Source organism: Rhea americana, unplaced genomic scaffold, assembly GCF_003343005.1.
Source record: "Rhea americana isolate MKP2758 unplaced genomic scaffold, rheAme1 scaffold_12, whole genome shotgun sequence".
In the NCBI taxonomy this organism is placed as follows: domain Eukaryota; kingdom Metazoa; phylum Chordata; class Aves; order Rheiformes; family Rheidae; genus Rhea; species Rhea americana.
In genome coordinates, this window is record NW_028185261.1 from 5,167,087 (window position 1) to 5,191,693 (window position 24,607).

At 40.7% G+C, this 24,607-nt stretch overlaps 2 protein-coding genes and 1 long non-coding RNA gene across 10 annotated transcripts in view; 2 read left to right on the forward strand and 1 right to left on the reverse strand.

Annotated features, from left to right (window-relative positions):
• PDE11A (phosphodiesterase 11A) overlaps positions 1 to 15,351 on the forward strand; it is a 136,311-nt gene extending 120,960 nt beyond the window's left edge. The window contains exons 19-20 of the mRNA XM_085322249.1: positions 1,042 to 1,125; positions 14,350 to 15,351. Of these exons, the coding sequence (XP_085178375.1) occupies positions 1,042 to 1,125; positions 14,350 to 14,511 (246 nt within the window). The 3' untranslated portion in view covers positions 14,512 to 15,351. The remainder of the gene's footprint in view (positions 1 to 1,041; positions 1,126 to 14,349) is intronic.
• LOC146600553 (uncharacterized) overlaps positions 1 to 20,438 on the reverse strand; it is a 71,435-nt gene extending 50,997 nt beyond the window's left edge. For 6 of the 8 annotated variants that reach the window (XR_014897924.1, XR_014897925.1, XR_014897926.1 and 3 more), the window contains exons 1-2: positions 20,350 to 20,438; positions 18,626 to 18,776 (exon numbers count right to left, since the gene is read on the reverse strand). This is a non-coding gene — a long non-coding RNA (uncharacterized LOC146600553). Of the gene's footprint in view, positions 1 to 4,146; positions 4,268 to 18,625; positions 18,777 to 20,349 lie in introns of all 8 variants that reach the window. The other 2 variants (XR_014897927.1, XR_014897920.1) reach the window with 2 other exon arrangements.
• Positions 20,439 to 21,451: 1,013 nt separating this feature from the next.
• On the forward strand, positions 21,452 to 24,120 carry IFT70B (intraflagellar transport 70B). Its single transcript, XM_085322294.1, has one exon. The coding sequence runs from the start codon at positions 21,585 to 21,587 to the stop codon at positions 23,589 to 23,591; it is 2,007 nt and encodes a 668-aa protein (XP_085178420.1). The 5' UTR covers positions 21,452 to 21,584; the 3' UTR covers positions 23,592 to 24,120.
• The last annotated feature ends 487 nt before the right edge of the window (positions 24,121 to 24,607 follow it).

The window sequence follows — 24,607 nt, forward strand, 5'->3', positions numbered from 1 at the left end:
TTTTTTTCTCACACTGTGCTTAAAAGGTCTGAAAAGTACAGGAGTTTTCAAATAGTTTCATGATGAAACATAGAATTTTCCAAATTCCTACCCCAGATTCTCTTTTTAAGATGATTTAGTCATTGAATCTTATCTCTATGTCTTATTTTAATACACTGGGATACCTATACAGCAGGCTACAACGATATGAATTCAACCAGACATTCAACGTAATGTAATTGAATTTCTGGAAGATAGAGATGTTTGAGAAAAGTAAGTTATCAAACCTAATGGAGATAGGCCCAGAATAAGAACAAACTTACCATAGGAAAACACAGGAAGGGTAAAAACTTAGCATATTCACAGTAAAAAGAGACATTAGGCAAGTGGTGTGGGTGAGCCAGTAAAGGAAGACTAAGATTCTGTAGAAGGAAAGCTGATGGACCCAAGTAATCTAAGATTATGGAGGAAACTCACGTTCACACTCTTCATGACTTTTTTTTTTCCATCTCCTTTAAGAGTGGCTGCACTGCCCTGTGAAACATCAACTTTGGCCTCTGTAATTCTCTTCTCAGGAGTGCCCATCAGGCAATGAATTAAGCTGAGTTTGTTCCTGCAGAGAAACAAACTGGTAACTACTCCCAAGATTGGTCTGTTGATTCCCCACCTTTTGGTTTCACAGACATGGCTGGTTCTGCAAAAAGGGTCTGTAATTGTGAGGGAGGGAGCTAGCCCAGATCCTTCACTATTCATTTTGCTGATATGGAAAACCCTGTGCAAAAAAAAAAAAAAGGAAATTTCTACTCAAAGGTATCTACTTTACATTTCAGAATTATGAAATTTAAATACATTCAGCCTACAAATTTCAAAACAGGATTGAAAATAAACAGTTTATTTTTCATGCTAGACGAAGCAGTAAGAACACTTCTGCAAAGATTGATTATGGTTTACAAAGTGTTCTGTTTGTGAGAATTTGATCATAGCTCTAAAGTGCTGGATGATGTGTCTGTAAAATATTCTGGTGTAATAAAGCATGACAGTTTTGTTCCCTTCTCAATTCAGGCCATTTTTGATCGGAACAGGAAAGATGAACTACCCAGGCTGCAGCTGGAATGGATTGATAGCATCTGCATGCCTTTGTATGAGGTAATTTTTATTTACTGCCCATATTGAGTCAGGAGAGGATTGTTCTTTCCTCTCTAGGGAAAAAGAGTTAGCTTACAGTGCGGCCTTAGAGGCTCTTTGAGCTCTTACCTGTCTTTGACTTTACCAAAAGTCTGAATTCCATGCAGAAATTTTCAGATTCCCTGAAGATGGTAAAATCTGTAAATACAACTTCTCTTTAAGCTCTAAAAGCTCTTAAGGCAACAGTTTATTATGTTTGAGGCAAACTGATTCTGATTTTAGCAAGATGTGGACTGTGCTATTGAGTAGGGCCAGTGGAATGTTCTAGGATGTTCTATGACTTCTTCCCAAACTGCTAAGGGGCACTGTAGGCCAAGGCTTTAAGGTCAGTGACAAAGATTTGTGGTTCAGCCTTTGTGCTTGTTTAGGTTCTTGGAATAAATTATAAGTCCTTAAGTACCAGGGCTGTGAACGACCAGGATAATGTTTCTCTATTTTGGATTAAACTAGCTTCAGAACTTGACTCATGTAACATACGCTCCACCATTTTAACTTTTTCTCTCTTACCTGTATACAAAGCAGAGGTATGCAGGCAGGACAATAGTTAAGATTCTCTAATGTTATTTTCTATTTATCAGTAACTGTGTGAGCCGGTATTCCTCCTACTCGCTGAAACCACATGTACAGCCTTATGCCACTAAAGACTGCCACTTTAGTATTTGAGAAAACGTACAGATGTTCTCACTAGGCGTTTCTGGGGAATTGCAAGAATGTTCTCCCTTTTACCGCTGCGCCCCAAACTGCCACACATCTCCACGGAATACAAAGCCAAACGTCAGGCAACAGGTACCAGCTCCCCTGTTCACGTTTTACTATTGAAAACGTGTGTGAATGTAGCTTCCTGGCACAGAGAGAAAAAAAGGATTAGCAGTTGTTTTTTATAGACCAGATGTGTCACCAACAGCAACTGAGATAAGAAGGATGGTAGGTTTCCCTTGCCCTCTGTACCCTGTGGCATCTAACGCTGCAGCTGTGGTAGTAATGAAGGGACTGCCCAGCAGCAAAGACAGCTCCTGTTGTGTGACATGATAACATGCATTGGTGTTAACAGCAAGCGGGCTACAGCTTTGCCARTATTCTTATTCCCTTCCTTAGGTCAGGTCAGTCTTTGTAATGATGAAATAAACTGTAAATCTRTGGCTTTTGGACAATTAAGATAAAGTAAGCACAGAAGACCCATAGACACTTACATTTTTTTTAAACTACCAACATGACCATAGGAACTGATCTTGGAATAAAACTCTTTAAAAGCAATCTTACTCTCAATATAACAGTTACATTAGAATGCATATTATATCGGAATTCATGATTTGTAATAGTATCTGTAATCCAAAGAGTACGATAAAGCAAGAAGAGCTGATAATCAGGCCATCCTCTGCATGAAAGACTAGATCTGAGCCCTAAAGCTTTGGTTAGTTAGCTCCATCTTAGCAGGAGACCTCTGGGGAATATATTCACATCTGATTTCCCTGCTTTCTGCTGTCTTTGGATCATGCTGTGCAGCTATTAGCCTGCTGCTCAACAGCTTAAAATAGAYACTATCAAACCCCTAAGTCATTGCAGCACCAGCCTTAGGGGTAAACAGAAAACTTGATGTCATAGTATCACACTGCGTGAGATGCTCTCTTGAATATGAAGCCAAGTTTTAATTTTCATATCTGGCTTAATCAAACCTCAATACACATACCACATCAGTGTGTATTCAGGCATTGTAAATGCTCTGCTTAGGGCTGGCTAAATACACTACAACTACAGCTAAGTCTTGAATTTTTTTTCTTTCTGAATACATTCTTTAGAATTCTAGCCTCTATAACATGTTGTACAGACTGCATGTGGGGATAGAATGGGTTACATCATTACACATGCAATATAAAGAGGCAGAATGGCAGCTGACAAATTAGTAAAATCTTAGCGGTGCCTATACAGCTCAATAGATAGTGCTTATAAAAACCATATGTTTGACATAAACATTTGACAGTCATTTTGCTATCAAAATGACAACATTAAACTACAGAAAACACAATCAAGGCTTTTGCATATAGTTATTTCTATTTTAGGAATTAGAAGTCCTGAATCCGTGCGGGCAGATGCCTGTGTGGAAAGCCCTGAAGGGAACTCTGCAGGGGAACATGTGCACCCATACCAACCCAGCTGCTGCAGCAGGACCTTACACTCTGCCTCATTCTACATGACACCCACATGACAGAGATGGTCCCAGCAGTCAGTGAATGCTGGCAACTCCCATTAAAGTCAGAAGTTTGGCTTTAACCAGAAAAGCAGTAAAACTAGCACATCAGGGTGACTAATGGCACATACGTTATTACTATATAACTGTGCAACTCATGTTTCACAGAAAGCAGACCAAAAAGTGAATGTAAATGCAGAAGATGTCACAGCTGTAGCAGAATTCCCTCTTCAGCAGTTCATCAGGATAGGTGACAAGGTTTTATTTGTTTGAGGCAGTCCCAAGAGCAGGCTATTCTTGGCACCTGCAGATTTCTAATGTACAACTTCCAGTACAGATGGAACTTTAGAGCCCAGACTTCTAGGAGCGACCACTGACTTCCAACCACCACATGAGTGCCACTGACCACACCATCACATACCTTCTCCAGAGTTCAAGCTTGTGGGCACTCTGGGCCACAGCTTAGCTCATGAAGAATGCTTGATAGTTAAAACACTTACAGACTTTGCAGCGCTTTCTGCAAAGAAAGAATTGTTGCTTGCACAAAAGAGATACAGATCCAGATTAAAAAATGCCACACACATATGGCATTTCTTGCCTCAACRTACTCTGTGACATTCTCTAGGATCTGATCAGACATCTGGGAGCTTTGGCTCTGCCTGCTCCTCAAGTATTTGGTCTCCCCTCTGCCTTTCCTCAAAGCAGCTTATGACAAGCCTCTTTGACGTACATGTTTTTTTTGCCCCAATATGATCAAGTCTCCTTTATCAGGGAGATGTGTATCTTGAAATGCTCACCTGTTTCTTTATTTGGTCTCCTCTTTTTTGTGAGAAGGTTTACAAGTGACTAGCAAATCCTCCAGATTTGTCCTTCAGCAATCCTGTTTCACTGTCCCTTGGGGACAGGGAAAGTCAAACCCTGAAGAAGGTCAAAGATAGAAATAATATGCTATATGAGCTAAGATTACGTTTGGAGCTGAGTATAGATACATAATAAGAATTGAGGACATTATACACACACTCACCCACACCTATATTTCCCATATTTAAGTGTTTAAATCCAAACCTTTTTGTGTTTGCTAGTGAAGGGGCACTATCTAAGCCTGACTCTACTCTTGTCACAAGGTAAGCCATGGCTCTGCTCCCTTGATYTGCCCCACATACACTGTTCCATGTGGGAATGAAGCCATCTCCAATTTCAAAATACCTTAGTAATAAAATCTGTTTCCTTCACACAATATATTAAAGGATTGTGAAGATAAAAGCTTTCCAATTTTTTGTTCATTGCTTTTTATTACACTTGGGACATTATAATTTTATTGAATTTACTTTTTTGTTACTGTAGTGATTACTGATCGGAGTATTTTTATGTGACAGTGGAGTTTTGCCCTGAGTAGCAGAACAGCCATCCATTTACTCTGAAGCTCTAATTTTAGTTAAGGGCTTTAGTTACGCTTTAYTGCATAACATTTGCTCTTCGTTCAAAAATGACAGCAAGGAAAGTGTTCATCAGTAGAGATGAGAAACAAGTCTATTAGAATAATCATTTATATGGAAAAATATATTTTTTGGAACTGTAGACCATTTAAAATGTATTCATGTCACTTCAATGTGAAATTATCATCCCCCTTTTCTAGCTAGAGCACTCTAATAAAGGGGGAACACATGCAACTGAAGCAGGAGGTCTAAAACATCCCACTGAAAATAAAACATTATGGCTAAACTAACAGCTGCATTCACCATACAGATAAAGTATTCTGTACCTATTAGACACATAGGTTTGTGTAACAGAAACATAAGCAGAATTTGGATCATTAACACAAATCATTTCTCTGAAGCTGCAGTAAACTGAGGCTAGAGTTTTAACACCATCAGATTCCAATCCTGGACTCTGTGATCTATATGTACCTAAAACAAAACCAGTCACAGATTTCCACCAACTCAGATTAGATTTCTCTGTGGGGAGCAGACGGAGTGGGAAAGTGCAGATCTTACTCTCTTTATCATTAGTTTTCTCACAAACAACATCAAAGCTTTAGTGATTCACTTCAAACAAAAGATGGTAAAAGAAGCCAAGCTCTGTTCACAGCATTGTTAGCCAGAGACAGTAGCACCATGAATAGCAGGGCCAAAGGCCATGCACTCTGCTTCTGGCCAGATAAATACATAGTCAGGTAGTCAGTGACAATGACAGCAGCTATTTAAATTTAAGGGAGATGTCTTTGTGGGAGATAAAGAAGCTCACCACTTATATGTGCCTGAGGTTGCCCTGCTCACCTCTACCTTGGTGCTTCATTGAACTGCTCCATTTTAGTGCTATTTTTAGTGCTATTCAAGATTTTCTTGGGTATTAAGAGCTTCAGACATAGAATATACAGAAGTGAATATGCATTATTCTCTCCAAGAATCTAGGAGGAATTTGGGAAGAGTAGAAACATTTATGTTTATTTCAGCAAGTACTTTACATTTTTTAGACTYACTGTGGAGAGACAGTAAAAGTCCTCCTTTATAACATTGCTTGACATGCTCAGAAGGAAATATAGTTACTTGCTCTACAACTCTAAGTGCTCTTAGATGCCTGTCTTCCTGCAGAAGATAATGTCTAGCCTTGAAATTACATTCATCTTCAGAGTAATGCTCCTATAACAATGTAGCTGCAAAAGCATCTATTCTGCTTGGAAGCATACATTAAGACACAAGGTATTGCAAGTGGTAGAGTTTCTGCAGAGTGCAGGCAAAACGGACAGAAATCCAACAATCATAACTGACTGTGCTTTAGTTTTTCCTGTACAAGAGTTGACTTTGAAGCCTGAATTGGAAGTGTGTACGCACATGCAGCGATTTGTGCCAAAAGCTTAAACTCCAGTAACACTTAAGAAGGTAGGAGAGCTGTGCTCTATAATTCTAACTAAAGAATTTTTAAAATGGTTTAATAGGGAAGAGCTTACCTGTATGAACATTTTTGAAATGGCTGATTGTACCCTTCATTCAACCCACAACTGCATCTGTTTGTACAAAAGTCAGGGTACTGCTGTTCTTTTTTAAAAGTTTCCACCTAGTTACAGGGCAGGGATAGCATTAGGTAGCAAGTTTTTCACCATGAACAACTTTTACAAATATTCACTAAAATGTGTTCATAAGTTGTTAAGAGGTGTTTTAAACAAACAAATGAGAAAAAAAAAGACTAAGCTATAAAGAAAACATGTTCATGGGAAGCAATTCAATCAGGTCTGTGCAATTCCCATTCATACAAACTTTATAGGAAGAAGAGGATAACTTTCAGCAGATCCTAAAGAATACTATAAAGATGCATGTTTTTGGCAGCACTTATYTCTGACATTTGACTTGGACAGAGACAGCAAAAGATGATGTATCTGTTCTTCTGGGAATGCTTGGCTGGCAAAGATTAGTAAGGCAGATAGCGTCAGAATGCTATATGTGATATGCTCAGGCTGTACAGAAATTGGCAGATTAAATTAGTTTCACTTTCTGGTGAAATCTCAAGGGAAAGTTTACTCATACTTTCCAAGAAAGAGCAGGTGCAGCATATTCTGCTGTATTTGTAAGAAATTTACTGCAGAAGAAACTTAATCAGGTAAATTATGTCAAATGACTGGGCTGGGGGGAGTTGGTAGCTAAGGATCATGTTTGTCCCTGGGAAAGGAGATTTTAGCACTGCAGAAGGATCTCTGTTGCCTTGAAACAGGAACTCAGCTAGGTTCAGCACTACTGTTTCCTTGCCAGTTTTCTACTAATGATGAACCTAAACAAGACAACCCAGAATTAATTTTCTTGAACTTTTAGAAAATTCATATGCTATTACTATTTTCCAGCTTCCAGGGATTGAATAGACATCATCAGACTGTTTTTTTTTTTGTTACTTTGCATCATTAAGAGTGTGTTTTTCCTGCTAGTTTTATCTTAATGGAGAGAAGAGGTGAAGAAGAGTAATATAGTTGCAKTTTCTCTCTAAGTCAGTCACCATTTCACAGTGTAATATGGATGATTTAGGAGGTTTCAGAGCAGGGATTTTTGAGTCACCTATGTTTTTTTGCTTTGTTTTGTTTTTATGAGGGGCACAATGATCCTGGCATTTGTTGTTGTTGTTGTTGTTTCCTAACAGCAGTGAGGGCTTTTTGGCTTTGGAATTAACAGAAAATGTTGTTAAGACTTTCATAATTTGATGAGATTATTCATGGGACATTGTATTACTATGGACAATTTCAGGAATTCATATGTTTCTCAAATTGCTTAGAAGAGACAGCAGAAACATTTATCCCTTCAAATGAGAGTACGTTTTCAATTTCTCAATTGGTCATCTAATGCCAGAAAGGAAAGCCATACAGTTCTCAACTGAAAAGACTATCAGCAACCAAGATATTTTAAAAAATATAGGAAAAAGAAGCAACATTTGTCATCGACTTCAATGAAGCTAGGCTTCATTAAAGGTTTTCACCACGATCTATGAGAAAAAAGTGATTAATCCGTAATACTGCAATTTCTGTTGCTGTTTTACTTAGAATTATTTGCCCAATGTATTGCAGAAGACATGCAGTTATGTATGGAAATGCATATAAAGATCTGAGGAAGCAGACTGAAAAGTTGGCAGATAAGGTAGAAGAGACGGCCAATAGAGGGAACTCAAATTGTACAGCAAATCTGAAAGAAGATAAATGGATAATTTAACAGCCATTCAGTTTTCAAGAAAGACAAAGTACAAACTACATTGTATCAGAAAAGGACTAGAAATGATGATGGATGAAACGCTTCAAGTAAGTGTTTAACACAACAGAATCACAGTTGCCTGCAGAATTCCCAGCTGAGGGCAGATTCAAAGAACTAAATAAGGATATGAGACAGATATGGTTTGAAGAGTTTTTCAAAATCCATTTAATAGCAGGGCAGAAGACATTGATCAGCTGCTTGGTTAAAATGTTGAAAGGAAAAGGGGTAGAAATGTTCTGTCTTTTGCGCAAACCTTAGATATAGAATCAAAACCATAAACAGTAGAGCCAAATAAGACGTTGCTCATGAAACAATAGCTCTTCTCCTCTTGTGGGCAAAACCTCCATTCTGTGCAGTTATAATGAACAGATAGGTTAATTGTTTGTCTAGCAACTATAGCAACATGTCAGCTACTTCAGCAAGTGTCCATCCTTCAGTAGCGTTCTTTCCCTCTGACAGCAAAAACATGGTGAGATGATAGTCAGAGCACACTTCGTTACCAGGACCTCTGTACATATTTTCCTACCTGAAGTATAGGACATGTTTTACCAGTGCAGAACCTTATTTTATGACTCATCCATCCATATTATGTATGWTAGTTACAAAGGAGTGCAACATTATTCTTGCTAGTATACCATCACCAGAAAGAAAACATGACACTAACTCATACCAGAAGAGCTGACCACTTGCGGATGTATTACATCTGTTTCCAATCACAATTAGCTCCCTTCTGCACTGCTAACAATTTCTATAGAAGATATACCAGAAACTCATCTTTCCTATCAGGGAAGTTAGTGCTATTAATTTCATCTAGTTATTTCTTTAAACACCAGAAAAATTCTTCTGGCTGAAATGCAAAAACAATGCACTGATGCATTGTGTACTTGACTCTCTGGACTTCTCAATAAGCTCTAGAAAAAAAAACAGACTCCATCAAGTGTGAGGAGACTGCTGTCGTGGTGGTGGTGTTTTAAAATTACCTCAGCCTCTCCCAAATATGGTAATTTTTTCAGGAAAGTAATGATTAAATAGAGCCTTAAATCAGTGGGGCACATACACAGCCATAGGTTCACAGAAGTTAACCCTTCTATCTTCTGTAGAGGGTCTACTGAAGGTAGAATTTTAGTGATCTTTTTGTTTCCAGTATATGGGCATATGCATAGAAATTATTTTAGTTTTTCAAAACATCTTTAATCAAGTATTTTTATTATGGAGATCAAGTCTGTGGATGAGCACAATATAGGTTCCAGTTTATCTGAACTAATCTGGAGTTCAAGGACTTTAAAACAGATGACTCACCTCTGGCCTATGTATTCTCTCATGAAAGCCACTTCAGCAAAACTCAAGCGTCCAATTCAGCTTTGCTGTAACTGGTCACAACTCTCTTGACTTCAGCAATGCTTCATATGCTTACACCAGGACTCAATTTATCCTTACAGCTTCCCGGTCACTAGTCCTCCCTTTCAACTCAGAAACTGCCTACATAATAAAAGTGATTCATTAGAAACCACTGGGTTCCAAAGAAGAGTGAACACTGTGACCTATAACTTTTTGATATGTGCTCAGTAATAAAACTGAATTTATAYGGTCTTATTCCATAAACTCACTTTACAAATATTAGACCCACAACCATACTTCCACGAGCTGTAATTTTGTAAAAGCGAATAACTTAAGCAAGGTCACAGCTGGTCAACATTTGGATGAGAACCTCCAAAAAAAAAAAAAAAAAAAAAAAAAAACAAGCAAAAACCCCTTGTGGTCCCACATTTGTGGGTTAGGAAGTGCCATGCCCCCCTTTGAAAGGATTTGGTATTAGAATACAACAAAATGCTGTATTTGTTGTAGCAGTTTTGACTCTGGCCACATCGTGCTGCATCTTGGATGTTTCCAGTAACATCCCTTCCCAGCGCCAAAGCTGAGGTAGCAGATGAGTCCTCTGCCCCCACACCCCCTTGCTGCCCTTCTATCCAGCAGTGAGAAGATCTAATGACAAATGCCTGTTGCTACCCGTCACCCCCCCCGCAAAAGGATTTTTCTGCTATTTCTGCTTTTACTGCATTCTCTTTGTTTTACCTGCCAAGAAAAGCCATTCTCCCCTTCAACCACCCCCATAAATAGCTTCCTCTGAATATCTCATGCCCTCTCCCTTTGGAGCTCTTCCCTCAAGCAGCCATGCCCCTCTCCCAGGTATCATCATGGTAGTGCTGAAGGCCCCCTGAACCTCATTTTGTGCCGGAGGAGCTTATGGGAGAGAGGAGATACACTTTGTAACAACATATCATAGGCAGAGCAGTACCTAGTGACAAAAGGTACTTAAAATTGTTAACAGAGGTAGGAAAAGACTGTGCTATACAGTAAATTTCTGAGGAGCAGCTTAGTCACTTTTTGAGGTCTGTAATACATAGACGCAGAAGGGAACTGCAAACTTACCTGGCTTTTCCTAATGCTGGAATGTGCAGCCAGCAGCACAACTACTCTCATAGCATGCTTTAACAATCTGTGATTCAGAACTGCTTTTACACKGAACAGGATAAAATCGCAAAAGTTACCAATCTTATGCCTATTGCTTTGTGACAAGGCAATTGCATTGCAGCACAAGAACTACGTACAGGCATCCAGGTCCCAAGGCTGAGGCTTGAAACAGGGAACGGAAACTCCCCAAGCGCTGCCTGTCCTAATGCATCCATGAGGACATGGCAAGCTAGAGAGCAAGCGCTCCTGCAATGCAAAGGAGGGACATGATAAAACAAGGCATTTCTGGAGCTATAAGATTATTTGGTGGCATCTCCTGTCAGATAGCTCTTGAAGACCAATCCTTTTCCCACTGAAGCAAAAAATAAATTGGGCCTCAAGAACCCAGATACGAAACTAGACAAATCGCTAGCAAAGGAGTTCCTGTGATGCATGCATCAAAAAACAGTAGCATGAAGAAACAGTATTATCAAGGGATTCTCATGCAGTAAAACAGAAATAAAAAGTGCAGCCAAGAGGTAGAGAACCTTGACTAGGCTACAGCCAAATAAACTTAAATAGCTTTAAAAATAAATTGGTTTAATTCAGATCAGAAACGAGTGTTATGAACGTAATTCAGTAAATGGTCAAGAACCTGCCAGAAGGGAGAGAAATGTGTTGCTTTTGAGATAATTTCCCTGAAGCTTCATAAAAGAAATTGATTACAGGAGTTTAATAATTAAAACAGCCAGAAATATAGTAATCAAATGAGTTTTTAATTACATCTCAAGTAGAAATAAAATAATCGGTGTACTTTCTATTGGAAAAGTCCTAGTGAAATGCTTTAGTAGCTGGAAAAATAAAATAAAAGCTAATTTCCATAGGAATTATAGTAGTAGGTTTAATTAAAAGACCAGATCAGAATGAAGGAGTCCCAAAGCAAAAAGATACTAAATACGTAAGCAGTGGTTTAAACATCAAATCAATGTCTGAATAAAGACATTTAATAGACCAAGTGCAAAATCTGCACTGTCAAGTATTCCTAGTCTAAATTAAAGCATAACAAGATAAAGTTTCTTAAAATTATACTATATATTTTGTAAGTAAATATTCAACAGAATTAATTGCTTGTGCTGTAGTAAAATTGAAAATCAAAGATATGTTTTATTCTTTCTTAAATACTCCTTTTTATTTATTTTATCAGTGTTTAATGGTATTAGTTAACCAATGAGGAGTTTATTAAGTAACTTTATTCTTGTTATTTAACTGGTAACCTCTGTTACATGTGCATTATTAGACTCTGTTATATGCATACTACTTTTACAGGAAATGTATACATTTGCTTTTGGATTTTAAAGTGTGTTTACAGCTCATAAAATAATGCTGAATAACTTGAAACAAAAGTAAAACTGTGCAGAATGCTTGCTGAATCTGTTCCTAATCCACCTGAACCTCAAGTCCAAGTTTGCAGCTAATGCAAATCTGAGTATTTTGAGTGCACACAGTCCTCCCAGCACCCCTTGGCCTCTGCAGCAGGGGCAGAAACAGAGGGAAGAGGGGTTTCTGCTACCAGAAGAGCACGGCATACACCTTGGTCTGCAGCGGCACAGCACTGGGCCGTGCCACCCTGGTACTAGAACTGAAAACACCCTGGTCTTGTGGCAAGTTTTGCAACAAAATGCTACAGAAAAGACACAGATATAGCCTAGAGTTGACCAACCACACTAAAACCAAGTCAGGTGTCCCAATGAGCTCCTCCTTCTTTACACTGCCTGTAGGCAGATGCAGGTTGCTAGAATATCATTTATGGTAGGAACAAAACATAAAGAATTTAATGCTTACAGATCCTGGGGCTGACGAGGTCAGAGGGCAGAATGCCCCCTTTGGGCTTAGAGATGTTTGAAATACCCTGATTTTTAAACACAGGGAAAATACTTTTAAAGTGGAAAAATGTTTTTAAATATTGGGAAAACATCTGATGAAAACATTTTGAAGATTTAAGAAAAAACAGCAGCTTTAACTGTCTGTGGATGGATGCTGGCATCACTCTGACAGGGCCCTTCACTTTCCACAGAAAGTATACGATGAATTGCTGTAAAGGTCTGAATATCTGATTTGCTAAATCAAGACCGAGCTGGGAGCAGTAGTGCAGGTGCTAGTGAGCCTCAGCAGCAAACTTYTCACACAGGTATTTATAATGGGTTACTGTCCCTCTTTTTGGACAAGGCCAAACRAGATTTGAAAATACATGATAATCTGAAATAAAGAGCTAAAAATAGGCAGCTCTGAGGTATGGTGATAAAAACAATGTATTTCCAATTCCATTAAAGCAGAGGAATGAAATGTCACCATCACGCAATACTGTATGTGGCAGAGACCACAATAAGCTCTACCTCTTACCCCAGGCCCAAAGGTGCATTATTATCTGCTCAGTCCATGCCATATTCTAAAGAAATAATTTGAAGTGGATTTGCTTCAAGTTCCACACAAATAGGGTAGTTATGGCATGATTTTTAGAAGTGCTGAGCATTTCATATTTCCTACTGAAGTCAACTGAAACTGCAAGTTTTCAGCACATCTTAAAATCAGGCCATTAACCCTTAATTACCATATAATAGCTCAATTAAAAATCTACCAAGACTTACTTCAGTAGCTAACCAAGCTCCCATAGCTTGCAGGCTAGTTATAAAAAAATCCAGTTCTTTAGTGGTGTCTGACTTCTGGGGCCATTTAAAGTGGTTGCTGTTAACTGTGCTATTTAAAGCAAAATATAAAAAAGATCAACTGCAAAGATACCTTCTTCTCTTCTCTTTTTCTTCCAGTTTTCAGCAATTTTAAGCAAACTTTTGTTGTCTTCTCTATCATTCTTTTATTTTTTTCATTGCACCAACCTTTTTTTTAAATGACAAATAATGTCCCATACTGTCAGAAACACAACTTTCAACAGAATCCACGTCTTACTAATGAAAAACTCTGTAAAAGAATCATACAACCCTTTGTCCCAAAACTGAGCACATTACATGACTGCTTTGGAGGTAACTGATTCACCCTTTCCTCACATCTCTGTATTATTGTTAGGAGGTGCTGTCTTTTTTTAATGTAGAGATAAAAGTATATGAAGCAATTGTGGTCCTCCCCATAAGCATTTGATATTAAAGAAGAAGGTAAAATAAACTTCTAGCAAGGTATGTGATGATTATTATCACTTCAGGGCTGATTCAGAGCCTAGTGAAAACAGATGATTCTCATTCATTTTTCAGGCTTTGGATTGGATATGTAGAAAAGAGATAATTTCAGTGACATTTAAAAGAACATTTTTTTCTTTATTTTAAGCACACAGCAATGGATGCTCTAGCAGCTTAGTACTGTTGTGGTTTACTCATTTATAGCAGGAAATAAGAATCTAGTACATGAGAGAATCTGAGGCTTATTTCAGTTTTGTCCAACTTGCCATCCACCTGGTGGACCTCCTGCTCATAGACACCAGCAACCAGATCGCCTCAGGCATTTGTGGGGACGCCTCAGAAGTAAGGACCATCAACAAAGATCAAGAGAAAGCTAAACTATTTGAAGCCCTTTTGCAATTTTTAGTGCCTTAAAGCCTCAACCCTCAGATCAGATGAGTATGAGATAAAGAGATGCCAGCAAAAACCAAAAGCCTCACCTACACAGGAATGCACAGCCAGGGAGGGACTGTGGGGTCACAGTGTGCTCTACAGACTAGACTCTGTTTACTCCGTTACTCTCTAGACTGTGAATCAGAAAAGTAGAAATGTTGTCAATATTTTCTCTCCCTCTTTTAATTTTTTTTTTATCTTCTTCCAGTGTCTAGTGAAGCTGAATGTGAAACTGAAGCCCATGCTGGACTCTGTGGCAGTGAACAGAGGTAAATGGAAGGAGCTACACCTGAAAAGACTTCCTTCTCAGGCTGCATCCTCGTCCTCCTTTTCTTCTAGCTTTACTGTGTCTCTTGAAGACATAAATTAAGCCTGCAAATGTCAGCGTTGGTTTACGATAAGAGCTGTCTGAAAGACTTGTATATGCTTAGGCACACCATTAAAAAAAAAAAAAGGAAAGGAAAGGAAAGGAAAAAAAATAGCTTTCACAGACATGCTTAATTAATTGGATATTATCTTGATAGCAGTAGTTTGCTTTTACTTGGAAGCTTAGCGGGTCTGAAAGAAAAGCCTGCCGTGAGACCATGCCGGTATCTGGAGTGACATGGAAGACTTAGCACAAGAAGCATTCATTCAGCTCCACTACATTTCAGCCACTGCTGTAAAAATCACACAAAGCTGACAACAGCCTGAAATATAAGAACTTACGGCTTAATAAAATTAATAATACAGAGCAGAACTGGGATGCAAGATGGTCAATTCATATGCAAGAGCTGCAGGAAAGGAGTAGTATGTAATTACATTGTTGTTTTGCATCTCTTTAGTACATGTTATGAATCAATTATGCCTGCTTTTGCAATGTTCCTCTCTCACTTTTCCTTCCTCTTTTATGCTTGAATGTTCCAAAAAGCCTGCTTTGTATTCTAAAGAAGTATTTTTTTACAACAAAGCTTCTTAGTGATTGATAAGGGCCTTTAGAATTGCCTACCTTTGCTACATTTAAAATCAAACTTTATTATCTTTAAAAATACCAACCTGTCCCTGCTTTCCTGAGAAATTCATATTAACAATGCAGTAAATTTCCCTGCAAGGGGAAATTTGTATAAAGGCAAAATATTGCATGATAATTTGGGGGGGGGAATCTTTTAAATATACTCCTTTAATGCATTCTTTTTTTTAAAGTTACAGTGTCCCCTGAGGAAAAGATTAATGAACCTTAATGAAAATAAAATAAAAATAAAAAATGAAATCTGTTGCCTTGTGCTTCAGGTTTACATTACATTGAAGTTTACCACGGATATGCCTTTCTGGTAGAATTTCCAATTGAAATGAACATTTTGGAAATGGTAAAGGGAAAGAATACCATCACACTGGACTGACTACCTCTTACTCCTCTTGCTGTTCTTTCAGTACAATTTAAGACAATGTTGTTAGAGCTAGCAGAGTACTAGTCAAGGCACACATGTAGATGTCTGTGGTAGAGACGTCATAAAAGTTTAATCAAACACGACAGGCCACAAAACCAAATGTGTCTAGTTCTGTGTGATGACACCAGTGTTATGTGAAAGTTGCTTTCTTTCCATTAGTGCACAGTTCACTAGCACAGCAAAACTGTGATCTCTGATTTGAGGGTGCTTTCGCTGCTGCATGATCAGATACAAGAGGACTCATGCTGCAACGCTTAGTAGTTCCCATTCATAAAGGGGGAAAAAAAAGCTTTCGTACTCTATGAAAAACGCAATTTTAAAGATAGGATCGTCTGGCAGTGGGTAAAAGTCGCACAAGAAATTAGAGCTAAAGTCAGTTCTGTTTTACACCAGCACCCAACTCACTCCATTTACTTCAGTGGAACTACTTTGACCTGGCACCAACATAATTGAAATCAGAACCTGCCCCAAGTGACGAGGTGATAAAAAGACATTTTCAATTTACAAATCTAAGGAAAGCAAGTTGTGAGCACCTTTGAAAAGCTGACTACATCTGACTGTCAAATAAAAACAAATCTGCTGATCATTTCTTACAGAAAAAAAGAAAAGATAAAACAAAATCCTCTGTGCTACTAGTCATGTGGATAGGAGAACTGCTGGAAATTGCAGTACCATTGTAAGAGAATCTGTTAGTACACAACTGAACGCATCATTTTCTCTATTAGAGAGCAGCAGAGAAGGAGCAGAAATTCAGGCTACACAGCAATGAAGACATGCACCAAACAGAAATGTTTCTGCTATTATTTTACCACCTTCTTCTTCCCCGAATAAATATAGATGCAGGATAGTAAGCCACAAGCCATATAAAACATGCAATATGTACTTTATGGGAGAAATGGATACTAGGGATTGACAAAGTACTGCTGGAAGGTACACAGAGCTTTCCTGAATTTTGATATTGCATACTGCTAAGTATAACATAATTTATAGTGCATACCCTACAGCTTTCCCCAAGGTTGAGTTTCCCCTCATTTCCTTTCCTTTTTATTGGCTTCAGCGCACTGTTGCCCATAGCAACACCCACCGGCAGAGATGGGAATTCAGCATCACTGCAACCTGACATACAGTTGAAGCTCTAACAATGTCAACCATCAATCAAATGACTGTTTGTAATTGCCTCCATCTATTTCTCCTGTCTTTAGGTATCTTTCCTTTTGGGGGGTCAAAATTCTGAAAGTGCTGACTAATGTTATGGTTCTGTTCCTCCATCGGAAGGAAAATATAAAGACTGCTTAGTTAGATCTTTATCAGATTGTTCATAGGCAAAATGAAGCAACTTTACTGAAATCAGTTGAGTCATGGAAGTATATCTCAGAACAAAATCCGATCTCTGAGAGTGATATATCTCAATCTCGGGGGAAGAAGATCTCAGAATATACTAAAATCTTCTCAGTGCTCAGTTTAGGAATCAGCAAAAGACTTGCATTTTTAAGAGAAAAGGTTCTTTGAATGGAATCACATGGTATAGTAAAGAACCATCTATTTCAAGTTTCTCATATTTAAGATGGTGGGAAGCAATTTTTAGTTAGTGTTTATGAGCTTGATATATAGAGAGTGTATCTGCTTTTCATCATTTTCTTCTGATACTGAAACACTTTTCTAGTATTTCAGTCAGTTTTGTCAAAGTATTCCAAAAGAGATGGGCATGTGAGAGATTTCTGTATAAATTATTAAGTCTGAATTCTCCATCTTTTACTTATTTTCCTGACCACTGCACAAGCAGACATCAAAATCCATTGATACCAGCTTATTTCTGCAATTGTCTATTAAAATACAAGAACTTAACAGGAGAGGACAAATTAGAGGACATGTAGAGAGTAGGACAGAAAATCCACTGTTACCTAGGTGCTAATAAAGCCCTGCTTGGCCTTTCTCTGAAGGTGTCCAGTATGCTGTTACATCTGAGCAATAGAAGCATCCTTACTTACTTGCTTCTGCAGTTAGTGGAAATTTTGCCTAGAATAAGGACTCTTAATATTTACAATCCCAGTGCTAAGATGTGGTGAGTGCATGAAACATCCACAGGACCTTAGTGGCCTACATCTTCCCTGAAGGTGCTTTGAGCTAGTTGCAATACCTTTTTTTTTTTTTTTTTCTCCCCCCTAGGTGCCCTACTGCACCTTTTATTCTAGATGCAACCTGAATCTGATCTGGTTTCCTGTACTATGGGCTGCAGGCCAAGAGGCCTCAAAAAAGCCAGCCAGCTACCCTCACTTTATCAGCGGAAGATGCTGAGGAGAACTAAGCCTTCATCCRAGCCCTCCAAGATAGTTCAGGCCACACAGTAACTGCACTCAGGATTCTCACCTTTGAGACCTCTTACCTAAACAAGCACATAAGCGCATTGCCTAGGGCGAACAGGGGGAAGACTCGTGTTCAAATCTCACTCAATCTGGAGCAAGCTTTTGAACTATGGTTGCACTTTAATGTGTGGCCTTTTGGGAGTTGCAAGGGTAGGCTTGTCCCAAGCCCTCCTGTTGAAGCTTCCCCACTTTAAGGAACTGCATACGTGTTCCTAGCAAGGATGGCAAACTCCCCCTAGTTACAGAACTGATTTCTGTTTGGCCTGTTCTGCTTTGGTCATTTATACAATGCAGAACAACTTCAGCCCAAGGGCTGGAGAGGGGCTCACATGTGCCRTTCTCACAGGCCTTTGGTTAAAGCTCTCTCCTGGGATGCAAGATTGTGACTTGCCAAGAAAACCACATCCTAATTAAGGCCACAGGAGACTGGGACAAGGCTCTCCTCTGAATCAGACTGAAGAAGGGTTTCTCCCCCTGTTTAAGAACAAGACTTCTAAGAGGAGTCTTTGGCCATAATTCTAGTAGTAAAATAAGACAGAGATCTGCCCTAAAAAGGCCCAGTCATTTTGCCTCTCCCAGGCTGGGACCTGCCTGGGACTCAGGCAAGACTGCAGAACTTTGCCCAGACATGGATGGGTGCATACATCTTGACAAGCTTTTGTTCGTGCTCCAGAGCAGAAATGTACACACTTACAAGGTTAGGCAGCAGTAGCTCGTAACAGTCAAACGTGGACACTCGTGGCAATTAGACACTTAACTCCCAATTAGCTCTGTCGTAGCTGGCTCCTACTCCTTCGCAGGACGAAGGGGGACTTGCTGAGAAGGCTGTTAGTATGTTTTGTGCCCTAAAGAAAATAACCAGAGAGTAGATTAGTATGTTTCATTTTAGCTCAGGTATTCATCAAAAGGTGCCCTTGGTATGGTGGCTGCATTTTCTGCACTGGTGACCTTGCTAATTGCTCCTACATTTAGTGCACTGCGATTTCATAACATGCCAGCAGTTATCAGCAAAGCCAATACTAGTGCTCACAGACTGTTTTTGAAGACTGCAACCAGCAGTGCCTAATCTAATTTGTAAAATTTAGACTAATCCTAATGAAACATAGGACAGTGTTTCAGTCTACAGGCTAAGTATTTATTTTCCCTTCATAAAACGAAGACAATTTTAGTTAGTTACATTTTGTATAGTGAGTGAGATTTTAGAATAAGATTATTTTGAGGTTATGCAAAACATAACAGACACTTCCACCGCTTAGAATGCTCTGGGCAGAAAAGAGTGGAGCAAGAAAACTACATTGGCTTTATCAAAGAAACTGAAGATTTTAATAATAAAATTATATGAATGGTTTTGAATCAAACAATGAAACCCAAGTTATAAATCAGCTGAAATAAAGAGACTCCAGAGGTTTTAATGACTTAAATGTGACAGTATTAGAATACGTATCAAATGTTGCTTGTTACCTTTTCTTTCCTGGATTATCTTGTATTTAATTACCAATTTATGAGCAGGCTGGACACTGCATCTTACAGTTGTGTGTGGAACATCATTATAAGCTTTCAGTCTTTGCGTATGGGAAGCAACTGACACATGCAGAGACAAAGTGTGTGTATTTTCTTATGCAAGTTAAGCCTACAAGCTTTCAAAATGCACAGTTGAAGACTTGTGCATCAATTTCCTTTTTGCATTTTAAGACCATTATCCTCATTATTTTGCTTTAGTAGATCAAACAATGCTGATTCAGTTTTTAAGCATGTTTTTGAAATCAACAACTTGGTTTTATTAGTCTCACTAAAAAAATAAACTACTTTAAAGGCTCCCTGTGATTTACTTTTTTTTTCATTAGAACAATATTGTTGAATCAGAACTGTATTTATTGATTACTGATTCACACAGACAAGCTAGGAAAGCACAGGCAACTGAGCTCACATATAATTTCTGAAATACGACCTTGCAGCATTCATTCCCGGGAACAAGCCTAACTTCACTAGATACACTATATACATTATTTTAGAATAATTAGAATCTGGCCRGTGTTATATCTTCAGAAATTATATAGATTAGTGCGAGCCCCTGATATTGGATCTTTAGAATGTAGTATTATTCAGCAGAATACTTTGGGGCAAAAAACAACCTCAAACCATAAAAGCCCTCCAAAGAGCAATTACATTGTTGAAGTTAGCAATTTTAGAAAAGCACTAAAATATATGTTTTACTATTAGAGCTCTAGGAAAGCTGCTGTATTCTCCTAGGATACAAACATCTCTCATCAGGCTTTTCAAACTTTGGATCGTGATAAAGGAACTGTTTTGTGTTCAAAAAGCACAAGATGTCAATAAAATATTTGCAACTCCTCTCCTCCAGGCCTATGCATTTACCCTAGGGCTTTCTTTTGCAGTACCACTTACTGTAAGTGATACTTACAGTACCACTCCGCCAACGCCTCCGCTCCCGGCGCCTCATGGCGGCCTCATGGCGGCCGCGCGAAGGGGGAGCAACGGCCGCTGCGCTCGCACCAACGGCCGCTGCGCGAGCNGGCCCGGCCCGGCCCGGCTCGGCTCCGCCCGGCCCGGCCCCAGCGGCTCAGCTATTGCCGTGCACGTGAACATCTATCCATACATATCCACCCATCTAAAACACAGGCACTAGCATATGTACACACGTATATCTCTGTGTATATATTTACATAACACAGCCATAGCCATACACACCTACAACAGGGATGGGTGTAGATAAACCTATCTGTACTGTATATAAAACACTAGCATGCGTATATAAACATATGTAACAAACGTGGACATACACGTCTACACTTATAACAGACTTTGGCATACATATACACAAACATAACACACTGACATCGATGTACATATATATCTGCACTATATATAAAACACAGGCATATATCTATATGCATATATACACACACATATATATAACACAAACACTATATATAACTACACATAGGTAATATATACGCACATATATAAACAGGCATCATGTACAGATACATAATAGAAACATAGGAATATATATGTATTGCTGTACATGTATAAAAGCCCCACAGATATTGGCCTCTCTCTATATACGCATATGTATATGTATTTAGATGTCTATACATGTACACATATATATAAAATAGACACTGGTGTATGTATACACACATCTATACACACACACTATATATATATGCATGTATATGCATGTATACATAAAATATCACAGCTGTTGGCGTAATAATACACACACACACACATATCTACAGCTATACGCATATACACACACGCACATATGAACACCATTTCGAAGGCGGCAGCCGAGGGTGGCCGTGGCCGTGTCGGCGCCCCGCGGCTGCTCGCGGCACACGCGGGTGCGCGCAGCCCAGCGCCCGCCCCGGGGGGCCCCGGCGCGCCGCGGGTTCGAGCCCGCCCGCCGGCGGGTTTTGCGTTTTCCTCCGTGAAGAGCAGCGCGCCCCGCTGGTCTCTCCGGGAGGGGCGGGGGGACCCGAACCCACGGCGTTCGTCGCTCAGGAGCGAAAGCCAAGACGCCACGTTGGGGGTTTCGCTGTGAAAAAAGCGCCGCCCGTGGCCGGCTCCAGCCGAGCGAACCGCCGGCGGCGCCGGGGGCGGGACACGGGCGCGGCGGCGGCGCGGCCATGGCGGCGGCGGCCGTGGCGGCGGCGGACGGCGAGTACACGGCCGTCACCTACGGGCTGATCCGCGCCGGGCGGCTGGGCGAGGCGGCGGCGCTGCTGAGCGGCGAGCTGCAGCGGAGCGGCCGCTCGCGGGGCGGCCTCTCGCTGCTGGGCTACTGCTACTACCAGCTGCAGGAGTTCGCGGCGGCGGCCGAGTGCTACGAGCAGCTGGCGGCGCTGCACCCCGAGCTCGACGCGTACCGGCTGTACCAGGCGCAGGCGCTGCAGCGCGCCGGGCTGCACGGCGAGGCGCTGCGCGCCGCCGCGCCGCTCCTGGACGTGCCCGCCTTCCAGGGCCGCGCCCTGCGCCTCCAGGCCGCCGCGCGCTACGCCCAGGGCGACCTGCCCGCCGCCAAGAGCCTGGTGGAGGAGGCGCTGGCCGCCGCGGCGGAGGGCGGCGCCGGCGCCGCCGAGGACCCCTCCGAGCTGCCCGACGCCGAGGTCAACCTGGGCTGCCTGCTCTACCGGCAGGGCCGGCACGAGGAGGCCTGCGGCAAGTTCGCCGGCGCCATGCAGGTGCTGGGGTACTGCCCCGAGCTGTCCTACAACATGGCGCTGTGCTCCTACGCCGCCAAGCAGTACGCCCCCGCCCTCAAGCACATCTCGGATATCATCGAGCGCGGCATCCACCAGCACCCCGAGCTCAGCGTGGGCATGACCACGGAGGGCATCGACGTCCGCAGCGTGGGCAACACGCTGCTGCTGCACCGCACGGCCCTAGTGGAGGCCTTCAACCTCAAGGCCGCCATCGAGTACCAGCTGCACAACCTGGAGGCGGCCCAGGAGGCGCTTACAGACATGCCGCCGAGGGCCGAGGAGGAGCTGGACCCGGTCACGCTGCACAACCAGGCRCTGATGAACATGGACAGCCAGCCCTCGGAAGGGTTCGAGAAACTGCAGTTTCTCCTGCTGCAGAACCCCTGCCCACCGGAAACRTTCGGAAACTTGCTGCTGCTGTATTGCAAGCACCAGTACTATGACCTGGCCGCTGATGTGTTGGCAGAGAACGCTCACTTGACCTACAAACTGCTCACACCTTATCTGTACAACTTCCTGGATGCCATTATAACTTGTCAGACTGCCCCCGAGGAGGCTTTCCACAAGCTAGATGATTCAGCAGGGATGCTGACAGAGCAGCTGAGAAAACTCACAAAACAGGTACAGGAAGCTAGGCAAAATCGGGACGATGAAGCCATAAAAAAGGCAGTTAATGAATATGATGAGACTCTGGAGAAATACGTGCCTGTCTTGATGGCCCAGGCAAAGATCTACTGGGACATGGAGAACTATGCAATGGTAGAAAAGATCTTCCGCAAATCAGTGGAGTTCTGTAACGAACATGAGGTTTGGAAGCTCAACGTGGCTCATGTGCTCTTCATGCAAGAAAACAAGTATAAAGAAGCTATTGGCTTCTATGAACCAATAGTTAAAAAGCACTACGATAACATTCTCCAAGTCAGTGCCATTGTGTTAGCTAATCTCTGTGTTTCCTACATCATGACAAGCCAGAATGAAGAGGCAGAGGAACTGATGAGAAAGATTGAGAAAGAGGAAGAGCAGTTGTCCTATGATGATCCTGATAAAAAGATCTACCATCTCTGCATTGTCAATCTAGTCATTGGTACCCTTTACTGTGCAAAAGGAAACTATGACTTTGGCATTTCAAGGGTCATTAAAAGCCTAGAGCCATATAACAAAAAATTAGGCACCGATACATGGTATTATGCCAAAAGATGTTTCCTGTCCTTGCTGGAGAACATGTCCAAGCACATGATAATGCTGCGTGACAGCGTCACTCAAGGGTGCATCCAGTTTTTGGAGCATTGTGAACTGTATGGAAGAAATATCCCAGCTGTTATAGAACAACCACTTGAAGAGGAGAGGATGCACAGTGGGAAAAATACAGTTACATATGAAGCCAGGCATTTGAGGGCACTGATGTATGAGATCATCGGGTGGAATACATAAATGGTGTTCCTACGCTGTAGGAATGAGAACTCTGTTAACTGTCTCACACCATCGTTGATGCTGACCTGGGTAGTCCATAGTGATACCTTTTTTCCTTACTGCTTGCATTTAAATATTTCATCCTATGTATAGGATTTAACAGTATTCAGTGGAAAATAGAATACTTGCATAAGTTAACATACACTAAATAACTGTGCACATTCTCAGTTATCAGTTGTATAAAATATGCCTTAAGATTTGGTGGCCAAGACCTTCATTACCAAAATACCATGGAGTTCCCACCTGTAAAATATTTTATCCCTGTGAAATTTTGATCAAGTTTCTTTTCGTGGGTTCACAATTAAAAATAATACGTTATCCATCTCTCCTAGCACAGAAATTGAAGAAACAGAACTGTTTTAATTCTCTAATTTGTACATTTGTGTGAAATGTTTCTTTCTTTTGCTTTTTCCAAGTTATACTTAATGTGTTATAGGCTAAGTTGATTTTATATTCTAAATAAAAGATGGCTTTATAATAAAAATTGATCTTAAAAAAATCAGCGTGGCTTTTTGCTAACTCAATAATAATGCTTGAGTATTCTGGCAAATTATAAATCTAATACAGGGACCAAGAAGGAAAGGATATACTAGCAGTAGGAAAACAGAGCTGAGTTTTACAGAAATTGCAGCTTTTTCTTCCTTCCACAAGCACAGTAGAAGAGTCCTGCTTCTAACAGTACGTTAGCCAGCAGGTTAACGATATCCCTGCRTATTCAAAAGTAAACCAGAAGGTTTGTCTCAAGCCTATCTTCAYGGTGTGTCAGTTTAGGACTACCCTTGCAGTAAACGCTGTTAGACTGCAAGTAACAAGCCTCAAGTTGGCTTTAGACACTCTGCAGCGCTACCCCCTCATCTGCAGTGATCCCCAACGTTTACTTGCCAGCTCTGCCTAAGCAGCCTCTGTTGACCTGTAGATGCATTTGGAGTTAAGTGCTTACTTACAAGCAGTCCTTGATTTACAGCCTGGCTGCCTGT